This window comes from Periophthalmus magnuspinnatus, chromosome 21 (assembly GCF_009829125.3).
Source record: "Periophthalmus magnuspinnatus isolate fPerMag1 chromosome 21, fPerMag1.2.pri, whole genome shotgun sequence".
NCBI lineage: Eukaryota > Metazoa > Chordata > Actinopteri > Gobiiformes > Gobiidae > Periophthalmus > Periophthalmus magnuspinnatus.
In genome coordinates, this window is record NC_047146.1 from 8,993,393 (window position 1) to 9,006,855 (window position 13,463).

The following is a 13,463-nucleotide window of genomic DNA, read 5'->3' on the forward strand; positions in this document are numbered from 1 at the left end:
CTTGAGACATTTTAATTGACTTCCACCCATGTAATACTTCCTAATCCTGGGTTCAAGTCTTGGGAACAGCACTAGCCTGTTAGAGCAAATAGAAATAATAAGATAGCTCAAGAGCAATTAGAGATGTAATGATTAAAAGTACTAGACACTTTGGATTTTGTTTACTTTATGTACTACTGCAGCCCGGTGTTATGTTTTAATTACGCTAAATGTAGCATCTCATAGCAGTAGCCTTACTTGGGTTGATTTTGAAGTACGACCTGATATTAATTTTGTTTCCAATGAAAAATACTTTTACCCCAATGTTTACCATGATGTTTCCAATTAAAAGTCCAGACTGTTTCAATTGCATTTTCAAACTCCCTTGTCCCACTTTCCCAACATGCACCACAACATATCTCATTTGAGTCCAATCGCAAAGTTAAACCCATTTCATTTTTATCAGCTCAACGACTGGTTTACTTTGATATTATTTTCCCATGCAAACTTGAAAGCCCTTTAGCACATTAGCTTTCACTGCTGATTGGGTTGCAGCTGCTTGGCCTGTTTGAAGGAATGTAGTGGCTGTAGAGGAATGCTCACACAGACGCCAAAGCCTGCTGCACAATATTAGCCCGGCTCGAAGTGCGTCATCGTGTTCACAGCTGACACGGTTGGGCTCCGGTGTGTTTGTGTGTCACTCAGTGTGCAGGATCTTTTGCTTGTGTGTGTATTTATTTCTTTAATCCTGTTATGACCCCCTCACACCCCTCACCTCCAAATCAAAGTGCTGTAGCTGCCTGTCCATTAACGTGGATGTGTGAATGTTATGGGAAAGATTACAGCCAGCTTTGAATGGTGTGTGCGATACAGAGGGCAATTAGCTGCAGTGTTGTGGCAGATCCGGCTTCATTAAAGGAGCAGGGCTGGAGATTATGTTATGACTAAGTGCTGTTCAAGATTACAAAGGAATTCAAGGGAGAACAGTCACTCCTCTGAAATGGACACATTGTACTGAACCTGTCAGGAAGAACAACTGTATAGTATGCATTCATATCATGTCATACACATTTCCGCAGTACTTCTGTCTGTATATGAAATGCTAAGTATTCCGGACTTGCATAATTCACACAATTTCCACGGTACTTTGGAGTTCCTAAATTACTTCTGGAACCAGACAGCAAAAGGAAAATATTGTACCGGGAGCATAACATTTAGTAGTGGTTAAAGTAGCTGTACGTAACATAATAGCGATTGTGTGATATCTTGCTATATAATTAAGTGAAGTTACTGTTCTACTGTTACTTTCAGAGCAGGGGGGTCCAAACTTTTTTCATCCAGGGCTGCATATCAAACCAGATGAAGCAGAGAGCCGGATGCGGGCTATAGTCTGGTGGTCAACGCAGTGAATAATTCAAATATGTGCATTTGAAACAGGTTAGATCAGACCATTATTCATGCTTAGATGGTCAACAGAACACACTCAACATTTGCTTTATCAAGGTAGATTTCAAACACATGCAGTCAAAAGTGCTGTTTATGGTAAAATGAGTCAATTTACCTGGAAGCCTGAGGGCCAAGGAAAAAATTAGTCTGAGGGCCGTAGTTTGGATCTGGCTGTTTTAGAGTAAACTGAGGTGTAGCAGAGGGTTTCACATGGCACATTGTAGAAGCTTGTATAAAGTTTTTATAGACTTTACAAACAAGCAATTAAGCAAATGTTGAGAAGACATCATTAATCTCAACAGTCACTTGCCTGATGTGTTAATGCATAACCAGTCCATTTGATTTGAGAGAATGTCACAGTGGTGAGAGAAAGGCTGAGACATGACGCATGTTTGGATGGAATTTAATTTGAAATCAGTTGTATCTTATTAGAGTGCTGCAAGCTCTTGATGAGAAGCCAAAATTTCACTTGAATTTAAAACAAACTTGTTCACTTTAATTCGATTTTTAGAGGTCACTCATGCTGAGGTCAGAGCAGTTAGAATCTTCTGTAAACTGTCTATTCGTAGTGAATCATTGTCAAATTTTACAAGTCACATATCAGTGCAAATTTTACTGGTCCCAACACTTGGTAAGGGAAACTGTATGACCTCTAACATTTATTTTCAAGAGAATACGATTGTTAGAATGCCACTGGTTTGTTACAGCCACACATGAAAATAAATGGGTAAACGTAGACTTTTGTTTACCTCTCAAAAACACCACCTCAAACCCTTGCAATGTCATAACACTTTAATATTTCTTTCATTACTGTTTGTTCTGAGTTAGTTGTGCAAAACTTAAACCCTGTGACACCCTCTCATGCCTTGTCCAGTCGCATTTCCTCTACTTGTTTATTTATTTGGCCATGGGGTTTTGCTGGGTGCAACTGATTCTGTGGTATTCAAGCCCGTCCTGCCAGCGGGTTATTGGCAGTGACGCATGTGCACTGTTTCTCGCTCACGTACACACAATTAGCGGAGTGTTAATCTGACAGCACAGGAAGGGAACTGCAAGCCCCCCTCTGCAGCTTTTGGAGAGAGCGACCGTATTTCTGTGTGTGCCTGTTAATTGGGGCTTATATCATTCTCGGCCCAGTTAGAAGAGCATAACCATCTCTTATCTGACCCACAAATGCATATCTTGGCATCTTAACACAAGCTTGGTCACGGTTTTGGGTCTGACACCATTACCCTACATTACAGAGCTATGAGTGAAGTAACGAGTTGTGATATTCTAACATTGCAGACAGCTTATCACTGGCCATGTGAATTTGTCTCATCAAACTGCTTCCTCACTAATAGCTGACTTCTCGACAGGAGGCAAGTTGTCAGATTGAAACTACACATTTTCTTACAACTCGTGAAGAAAAATCTAGGAGGCCAGTGTCCCCCATTCTTTCATGAAACTTTAGGTATTGGATGCTGTAGTCAACTCCGTAAACACATGCCCGGTGCATTGATCAATCAAAACTGCAACATCTACATAACCACTACACAAAAAACAATATCAACCTTCATCTTAAAGCCATAAACCTCTCAGTGAAGAGTTATGTTAAGATTGCCTTCCTCCTGTTTACAAAAGTCTGCTCAAACCTTGGTCAAGTGAGAAATTAAGACAAATGCTAATCATGTACAGCTGTGAGGAAAAGGCTGGCAGGGAACAATAGAGTGATCCAGTACTAGGCCATCAGGAAAAAGAGTTGTGTGGAAGAGGCGAACAATAGGGTAAAATGAACCAAATCAAGGCAAGCAGGTAAACAAAGCAGAGCAGCTTCAGGTTTTAACTCCTCCCTTAGGGCATGACTAATGTAGCTCAGGGCAGTGAAAATTCTATCCGGCTGACCAGTACCTTCAGACTGAAAGTGTCTTCCATCCAGTGTCCAGATGACTCCCAATGAAATGGACGAATGAGGGAATACATTTAGAGAAAGAATAATTGATTGTAAAATGCTTGGGTGGGGTATTTTGAAATCCAAGGCATAATTAATAATAATAATAATTCAATTTGATGTCATGATAAATAACAGTAAGTGCCCATACCAGTGATTCCCATGTCAAACTGTGATATGTGTATCTTTGGAAGTAATCTTGCCAATCAAGTCCTGGTTCAAATTCTTATTTTTAAATTTAAAGTATACAGTCAGCTTTTCTAAGACATGGGTATTAATGATCAAGTATTAAAGAAGCCAACTGGACAGGAACTATTTTCATACTGTTAGTGATGTACTAAACACAACATCCCTTGTCATAAATATAATCTACCTTCTGACTAATCCAGCAACACCTTAATGCCAGGGATATGATTCATACGCATACATTATACGAGCTGAACTAATATTGACTGTGTAATGCTACTGCTGGGAGAATTATCAGCCTTGTCGAACTCGAGTAACTTTAAATGGACATATGACTATTGTACTAAACTTGGCTCTAAGTATTGCATATACTATAGTAATTGTCTGACTGGTTTGTTGCTTAGTCCAGAAGTAAAGCTGAGGTACAAGCCGTTCTGGATACAGTTCTGTGCCCGGAGTGACCCAGACAGATTTACCTCAACCCCAGAGCTCAGCTTACATGCACCAATACTCAGCAAACCTTATGTAGTCATAAACAGTAAACCCAGCCTCTGTTACCATGGACTACACTGGACAGCTGACCAAACGATAGGAAGTATTCTGTTTTCACATTAAAAATTTACATAACCTGCAAATATGTTCAGTCATTTTGATTTTCTCTCATCAACTTTCTCTCTGCACTTTATTTGGCTTGTGGCCAGCAAGCAGAGTTTCACAAGGACTTATCAGGGCACTTTTTCTTTTGTTCAGATAAATATGCCATATGAGAGTCAGAGGAGGATTTAACTGTTGAAACATTGTGTGTACAAAGAGTACATACTATGTTTCCACTGTAAAATCCTCCCTTTAATGATATATTTTAGAAGTTTGACATTTAGGGGAGCTCCTCAGGGCTCATGGTTAGGCCCCATTTCTTTTAGGTAAATTATAGTGACACTTGCCATGTACTTTCAAGCAGAATATGAGAATGTGATAATTTTTTTTCTCTTCCCATCCTCATAGTCCTCATAGTCTGAATAGTCATGGCTGAAACACGTTAAGCACACTCAGATTTACATGCCGTTATAAATCCTTCCATGTTGTGTTGAGAGCCTGTGGCAGAAGCCGAGTTAGTTAAAGCAAGGTCATGTCTTCAGCTGGCCTCTCCTGATGACTGATGTGTTTGTGGCCCCTGGTCCAGTCTCTCCTTCGTATCCTTCCTGATGGCTCACGCCAAATGTCTGTCCATATGTTGAATGTGTGAGAGCGGCATGTGCCAAGCAGTAAGTCACAGAGAGGATCTGTCCACTCCAGTGTAAATTAACACTTCCCTCACTCCCCTGCCTGAATATCATAAAAAAACCCCACACAAACTGGAGCGCATGCAGTGTTTAGCACTTGAATGTTGCGTCATTCACTTTCCACATACAAACATTTGTCATAATTCTGTCTTCCTTATGAATAAAGATTATGGGTGCCACTTTATAATAACTATAACTTGTGGTGGAAGGTAACAGAGTACAAGTACTAAAGTATTATACTTAAGTTGACTCTTTTGGTATCTGAACTTTACTTAAGTAAATTTTACAGTGAACACTCTTTACTTTCTACTCCACTACATTTTTTAACTATACTGAAAAGTAAAAAGTACTTATCATATGATTTGAGGCGTTATTTTTTATCATGTTTGTGGTAACATCCTGACTAAAGTTTTTGAGTTCAAGCTTCAGCTTTGAGCAAACAAAAATAAATAGAAAAAATTCATAAGAATTTTTTTAAAAATATACTTAACCCAAATATATATAATTTTTTAAAATATCATTTAACACTTCAGCAAATTAACCTTTACTTTTACTCTAAAAGTATATTTTTAAAAGGGTATTTAAACACTTTTGCTTAAGTAGATTTTTTCATGTGATACTTTTACTTGGGTAACTTTTTACCTGTATCTGAACTTTTACTTAAGTAACAAAATTGAGTACCCGCCACTGACTATAACTAAAAGAAGGATTCAGGCTCAGTAACTTCTGTATTAACAACGTTAAGGTAAGGAGTTTGTTCATTATGAGTCTTTGTTCATGTTTTATTAAGGCATGAATACATGTAGTGAGTGTTAGTGTTACAGAGCTCTGAAGTCAGCCTTGAATCATTACTGCGTCACTCTAAGGTCACCACTTAAGCACTGCAGTTCACTGTCATAGAGATAAATTCATCTTATGATAAATCATTTCCTTCCACTGCATGACGACTGTGGTGATGTAACAATAGTTCGTTGTTTTTCAGATAAGAACATAAGATTCTTTCGGATATTTGTAACTATGACACAAGGGAAAATAAATCAACATACTGGATTAATACACAGATACATTTTTATCATCAAAATTATCTGATAGGAGCAAATATCAGTCTAAATAACTTCGCTCTAGATATTTGTTTTTGAATTTAGATTAAAATACATATAATTAAGCAGTTTAAACTATTTTGCACCTTTGAAATCTTAAAAAGAAAAACTCCAAAAAACAAACATTTAGGAAGTGAAGTTTATTTAAATAAATAGCCACATAAATAAACACTCTTTCTCAGGTCAACATCTGTGTTTCCATTAGATCTGAGTGACCTCGCACTTCACTCACACACACGCAGACAGTGACATGCATATGCTCACATTAACACACAAACATTGGATACTTCTCATTGTAAATCATATCAAAAGGGCTGTAGTGTTTAAAGTATGAACTTTGACAAAATTTGTAACACAATTAAAGTGCTTTTGTTTACACATTGATATAGAAAAGGTATCAAAAAGGGCCTTCTGAATGAGTGGCTGCTTGTTCAATTCTTCAAAGTCGCAGTCGTTTTGTTCAGAGAAAGGCACGAGTGCTGGAAGTAACTCCCAAACCAGGAATACAAACTTTGCATGCGACTGATATAAACTAACAAGCCAAACATGACATATTGAAGTTGATGTATAATACAGCATCTAAACACCTTTTTTCTACCCACTTATCCAGCACGAAATGGTATTGCTATGACATGATTTTTTTATTTATTTATTTTTTTACTTCATTTTTTATTACATTTTTCTACAAAAGTACAAAAAAGTAATACCACCTCAACATCGGTAGTACCAACTAGAAATGTTTCAACACAACTGGAGTTTGGTGGCAGCAGGAGTTTTCTCAAAGCTCGAAAGATTGTGTGGAATACTAGCACATGACTATGCTACATGTAAAACAACATTTAACGTGAAATTATCAGTAGTGTGATCTGTGACTGTTGGCCTTTCTTTTGTGCCATCTTTCTTTGGTAAACCCCAAATACATGTTTCATTGTTAAAACTCTAAAGGGCTGCATTATTTTAGTTTTACACAACCAGTACCTCTTCTAGTCACAGATAGAAAAAGGAACCTCAGGCGAAACTTTGACCGTCCTACGTAGATCCACAATAGAGTGTGAAATATTGCACTGCTCCCATCTTTGTTCTGTTCATATCCTGATAAATAACTTTTCTTTTTTCAATGTTACTGTGTTGCCTGAGGAGGTAGTAAATGTCTAAAATGAACTAAAAGTGTTCAGGTAAGGTGCTACTACGTTGAAAGTGTACCTTGTTGTGCTTAAATCAGCCAACTCCTATAGCTATGGCTGATGAGATTGTAGCAGTCTTTTCGCAGCTTGAGGTAAAAGCAGCATTTTGCGTAGCTAGCGTCACAGTTTCAATTCAACTCCTTCAGGATGGGTATGTGTAAGCTTAGGGCACTATGCTGTACGCTCAATGCACTGCTACACATCTCTTCAGAAAGGCGAAAAATGTAAAAAGAAAAAAAAAATAGAACAAACATTTGGTCTGGTCCAGTATGTTGGAAAAACAAGAACAGGAAGTGAGACACATTCAGAAATGTACCTAAAACGAGGAAGATGGTAGCTTCCTGTTTTGGAGTAATACAAGTACAGCAGTTATGTCGCTACTGTCTCTCTCCAGTGTCTATGAGAAACTCTTCATTATTGCTTTTTGGATACAGGTTTAGTGTCTCCATCAAAGGTTTGGTTATTGCTTAGTCCATAGCTTATAAGAAAACACATGTCCTTATTGGAGTGCCACATGTGGTCCAAACTTTTTTTTTCAACGCTTGGGTTACTTCACCATGACACAACTGTTAAGCTGGGGCTGTCCAGCCAAGCCCAGATCTTGCATGTTGGGGTCCACATTTGTTGGTGTGCCCCACATGGCTGGTTTGGAGTGAAGGGGAAAGACATGTGTTGTGGTTGGGATGGGTTGTTGAGGCTGGAGGTGCAGAGGAGGGTGTGGCTGTTGACTGATGTGGAGACGGGCCTCGAGAAGGTAAGCAGCAGAGGCCACAGGGGACATGGAGGAGCAGACAGAGGGGCAGGACTCCAGAGCAGGCTGCCAGGGAGAGTGCTGCTGCGGGAGGGGCACAGACGCAGCCTGGGTGGGCAGGACAGAGGGGGCGTCAAACATGGACGTGGACATGGACGTTGTGGTGAAGATGTTTGATGGAGGAGGGGAAGGACACTGCGGCTGTGGGGACAAATACAGCAAAGGATTCTGGGTAGGTCCGATCTGAGCTGCTGGGACCTGAGAGTGGGGCTGGTGCTGGATCTGGAGCATCCTAAAAGAAATATGGTAAGTTTAATGTTGTTGTTCTTAACATAATGAACTAATCATACGTTTAATGTTTAACACAACTATCAAAACATGAGCCTTACCTCTGCTGGTGCAGCACCTCCTCCAACATGGTGCGATGTTCAGACAGAGCGGGCCCCAGTGACCCTCGGCTGCAGCGACTGCAGGAGGGCAGAGGCGCGGCCTGCCTCGTCAGACCCTTGATCTTGTTTAATCCCAGAAGCCCTTTAGTGCGTGTGTTTTTCCTCAGCTGCTGACGGAAAGCTTTGAGGCCTGTGGGAAAGTGGAGAGAGTGTTAGATCCCTGTTTGATCCAGCACCAATGACGCAGGATCTATGGACTTCAGTGAACTTCATGTACCTTGAGTGAGAGAGGTGTCCGAGGCCCGGCGGCCCTCCTGGAAGCTGGCAGGGAGGCCACCCTGTGCCTGGGGCAGAAGGTGAGAGGAAAGGGCCAGAGGAGCTGCAGTCTGCAGTAAGGCTCCATTCTCCGCTCCAGAAGTCAAAAGGGCGGACATGCCCCCTGCTACCGCCTGGGACACGGTGCTGGGACTGCAGGACGACTTCAGACAGCTGTCAGAGGAGGCACCGTCTGAGGGGCTGACCACAATACCTGCAAAGACCATGAAAATATGAATCATATGAATCACTACATAAGAAAAACTAGGACTTAGTTATAATCAATTGTTATTGTGACACTTACAAGGAGGGTTGCATTGATGAAACTGTGCAGAAACCTCAGCCAGTGTGTGTCTGCGGGACGTGGTGGTGGGAGGGAGCAGGGGTCCAAGAGTCTGGGACGCTTCCTCCTCCTCTAGGTCCCGGGGCCGCACCTCTTCACTGATGCTTGTCTCTAGGAGGCTGTTGGGGGAAATGGACCGATTCCACAGAAGGCGATTGAAACTGGCCTCCACTGGGAACACCACACGCTGTAACATGACACAACAGTCAGTGACAACAATCCACAATAAACATTGTAACAGCTAAAAATTAGATTTACTCCACAAATCTGGTTACCTGAAATAGTCCCCCATGCTCACTCTCCACCTCGGGAGTGTAGATTGGGGCGCTGGATTTGGATGGGGCAGAATAAGCAGCAAGTCTGAAGCTGTCTGTGGACTCCATGGTCACCTGAAACACATATCACATGAATTTAGTCATTTTGCAAAACCGCTTAAAACCTATTTGAGTATAAATATGAGTGTGTTTGGGTACTAACCTCTGTGCTGGAGGAGTCTGAGGTACTCCGGGGTCTCTGGCTCCAGGTCCCACACTGACGGCTCAGCTGCTGGTTGCGGTGGTCTTTTACTCGCTCAAGCAGCAGGTAGTAAATGGCGGAGAAATGATTGTAACTGCTACTCTGGAGAGACTATGGAAAAACAAAATAACCTTAGAATTTGTCAACACTATTTATTTTAAACTTGAATTTGTGAAACCTGTCTTACCTCAATTGTCCTCTGCCGATCAATACCCAGTGTATTCATAATGTTGAGCACAGGTTCACTGTAGTCTCCCAGGTTCGAGTTATACTCAGTCAGTGGGTGGTTGAGGATCTGGTGGGCAGCCGTGGGGTCCGCTAACATCCATCGGTGCTGCTTGATCTGGGCTACAGTGATCCTCTTGGCAGGGTCTACTACCAGCATTTTTCGGATAAGGTTTTCACAGTCCTGGGACATGAAGAAAGGTATCCTAAAACGCCCCTCTGTCACCCGCTGTCTAAGTGCAGGCAGGCTTGGACCATCGAACGGTAAAGAGCCGCACACAAGAACGTACAAGACCACACCAAGGCTCTGTAGAAAAAAAACAAAAAACATTGTTATTAACTTGTTCAGTTTTACAACAATATGCCTTATTACATTTAGTAGTCATACCCAAATGTCTAATCCAGGACCCTCATATTCCTTTCCTTCAAAAACCTCTGGAGCAGCATAAGGCGGACTGCCACACCACGTTGACAGAGGCTCCCCTGCGTTGTAAAAGTTGCCAAATCCAAAATCTGTAGGAAATATGGAAAAAAACATGACTTTATCAGACTTACAAAAAACTTCTTGAGCATGGTTGGTGAAAAAATTTCCCTACCAGCTAGTTTGATGTTCATGTTGACATCCAGCAGTAGGTTTTCTGTTTTAAGGTCCCTGTGAACAATGTGGTGTCGATGGCAGTAGTCAACGGCTGCCAGAATTTGCCAGAATTTCTTCCTTGCTTCGCTTTCACTTAAGCGTCCATTTGAGGTGAGGTGGTCTGCGGGAACAGGAAATTCATTTTTACATCTCTGCCATCTTTGAGTCATTTCCCAGTGGATTACACAAGTGAACTCACCAAACATCTCTCCGTTCTTTGCGTACTCTGTGACAATGTACAGCATGTCTTTGGTCTCCATGACCTAAAAACAGAAGAAACTGAGGGTTAATCAACGGGTTCAACGAGCTTGTTCAAAGTCTATTAACACAGTCTGCGTCACGTTGATATCAAGATTAGTTCACTTAACATCACTTTCAATGAAATGTTGCTTTTGTGGTACAAAATGCTGGTGAAATAGAATTAGTAATATATAAAATGTGTTAAATGCCCTTTTCCTTGAGGTAGTCAATAGTAATCAATAAGAATTCAACCAACAAGCTTTCTCTATTATTAAAAAAAAAAACAGTGTGCCTTTTTGTCTGCAGTGGTTCACAGTCTCACATTTCAGCACAGCCCTTTATTGGCTTCAGTCTTATCTACAAAAGAACAACACAATCCCCAGTCCTCCCTGGAGCTCAGTATTCTCATATTAGTCCTGTGGGACACAAAGGTGGCAACAAAAAGTAATTTTGGTCGACGACAAAGGCCTATCTGAAAAGCGCCGCTGGCCGACTCTGAATTAAATGTCACTAAATTTCCAGTGAATGGCTGGGATCAGTTCTTTTCAGCTTTTGTCTTAAAATGATTCAATCCACAGATGCCTCCAAGCAACCAGCAGCCTTATCTGTGAGATAGGGCAGCTCTCTGGGGCCCGGTCACCTTGAGGTGTAACTGACGTCATGGCTTTGAAGAACTGGCAGAGCACGTCAAGAGCTCCCACAACTGTGATTAACTCCTTAGAGATATATATTTAGAATTTTACAGGTCCTGTAGTTTACTTTAGTTATAGCACACAATTTGGTTGGGATATCCAATTCAGTTAATCAAAAAGCCAAAAATGTCAGGTAGCCCAAAAAGCAAATGACCTTTATGGTGGAAAGGTTGTTGGTGGAAAAACATTTGTACTGTGTGGGTGGCGCAGGGTCATGAAACAAAAGGAAGTTTTCTCACGGGGGCTTTTGTGGAAAAGAATGCAGAGTAAGAAAGGTCCAAAAAAGTGAACCGACGTAAAAAAGACGTCAGATTTGAATCACATGATGATCTCATGCTGTGCTGCCCGTCTTAAACTGAAAGTGACTGGATCATTCTGTTATTTCTCAAGGCACTGCACAACAACGAATGATGTAAAGTGGAACATTTGCGGCTTTAGAATTGAAAGTAAAATTCCCCTTGTTTTCTTCTACTATTCTTTTTTTTTTTTTTTAATCAGACTCGATTGTTTCATGATAAAAAATAGCCTTAAACAAACAAAGTCAAGCTGTATTTTAACAGTACAGGGTTATTGTGTTGGTGAGTGAGTGCTTGTTAGCGGACGCGTGCCACAACACTGCAGGGGCAGCCGAGGAGAAAAAGCAGATCCTCTAAGTCTTTAATTTAGATTAGCTCTAAAACGTGGCTGCTTTCACGTGACGCTCAAACACATTGCGCTTGGACTCAGGCTAATTAGGATTCATGTTGAGCTACAGTGTGAGCTGCCTGTATAGGTGCAGTCTCTACCAATATGCACAGGAAAACTATGTGAGAAATGCAGTGCTCCTGACACTGCCTGGTACCACAATTATTCTCTGTACCAGTGAGGTCAAAAGGGTCGGACTCAGCTGCTGTTTGCATGATTCGGTGAGCAGCACTGAGCCACAAGCCCAACAAACCACAGGGACTAACTTACTAAGACACTTGATGCACTACTATCAGACCAAGGGGACAGTTGATTTGCAGACACATTGCATGCACAAAAATGCACTGACATGAGGACACATGCACAGGCTGATAATAGATAGTCGTTCTTTCTGAATGTGACGCAGACATAGTACACAGTGTAACTGCTGCTCACCTGGTACAGCTTAATGATATGGGGGTGGTTCAGCAGCTTCATGATCTGCACCTCCCTGTAGATTTTCTCCAGGTTGGATGGATTTAGCCTGGTCTTATCAATTATCTTTATAGCCACCTGCAAAATTACAGACACATGCATTTAAAAAATGTTTGAAAAGTCCCAAACTGACAAATTAATGTTTAGTCAACAGTGTTTTGTTGTAGCCGCTGACCTGTGTTTTGGTGACTTTATGCTTGGCCAGCTTCACCACTGCAAAGTTTCCTTTTCCCAGGGTGCGGATGATTTCGTAGAAGCCCACCTGCAGTGGCCGTCCCTGGGCAGAGCTGGACTGAGCCCCGCTGGTCTCTGACATGATCACCATGGTGCAGTTGAGTGAGGAAGAAATAAGGCGACAACCTGCGCACAGAGGGCATGGTTCCTTAATAATACAATATTAAAGCCTGATAAATCCACTTTCACTATAAAGCTAAATGGTTGTATCATTATGATAGCACACTGTTATGTGTGACATTTATAAAATACTGACAGCACAATATTCTTGATAGTTTTCTGGAATCATCTTAATGCTGTGTTATAGTGTTAGAACATTGTAACATGTCATGTTAGACATTACAAAGCTTATAGAGAGCTTCATTAAACACCGTTGAGATACAGACTAGAGGCGAAAGCAACTGAAGCTGCGTCTCAAACTAAGTTCAACGACACCAGCTTCAGTGTGCACAAAGTACAACATGTAGTGAGCCATGTGTCACTCATGTACACACATATTATTTTCATTTTCATGTTTTTAGCCACAGTGATCCAATATTTAGTTATCAGACAACAACCCTTTTTGTGTTTTAAAATAAGGCATAGTAGTCATCAAAGTAGTTAAACTACGAATGCCACTAAAAGAGCTGACTAATAAAAGTTGCGCCTTACCTCAAAAAGACATAAAACTCCGTGTCTCGCAGTTCAGACCGCTCCTTGAAGAAGCGTCAACCATTCCACATTCGCGCGTATTCTCACTGGTGGAGCAGTGACTTTCGCTCCACTGTAGCCGAGGCCCGGGTGCGTGTGGCGTGTTCTGTGTCCAGCGGAATGCCCAGCTCACGGGCCATGGGGGACTCCGCCTCTCTGCTCCGCCAC

General features: G+C 41.4%; 1 protein-coding gene across 1 annotated transcript; it reads right to left on the minus strand.

Annotated features, from left to right (window-relative positions):
* Positions 1–6,877: 6,877 nt before the first annotated feature.
* sik1 (salt-inducible kinase 1) lies at positions 6,878–13,463 on the minus strand. The gene is made up of 13 exons (XM_033987486.2): positions 13,257–13,463; positions 12,547–12,731; positions 12,333–12,449; positions 10,481–10,544; positions 10,241–10,402; positions 10,033–10,157; positions 9,607–9,951; positions 9,381–9,530; positions 9,179–9,292; positions 8,865–9,090; positions 8,523–8,774; positions 8,246–8,435; positions 6,878–8,148 (listed from the first exon to the last, which is right to left on the minus strand). The coding sequence occupies exons 2-13, from the start codon at positions 12,694–12,696 to the stop codon at positions 7,653–7,655; spliced, it is 2,391 nt and encodes a 796-aa protein (XP_033843377.1). The 5' UTR covers positions 12,697–12,731; positions 13,257–13,463; the 3' UTR covers positions 6,878–7,652.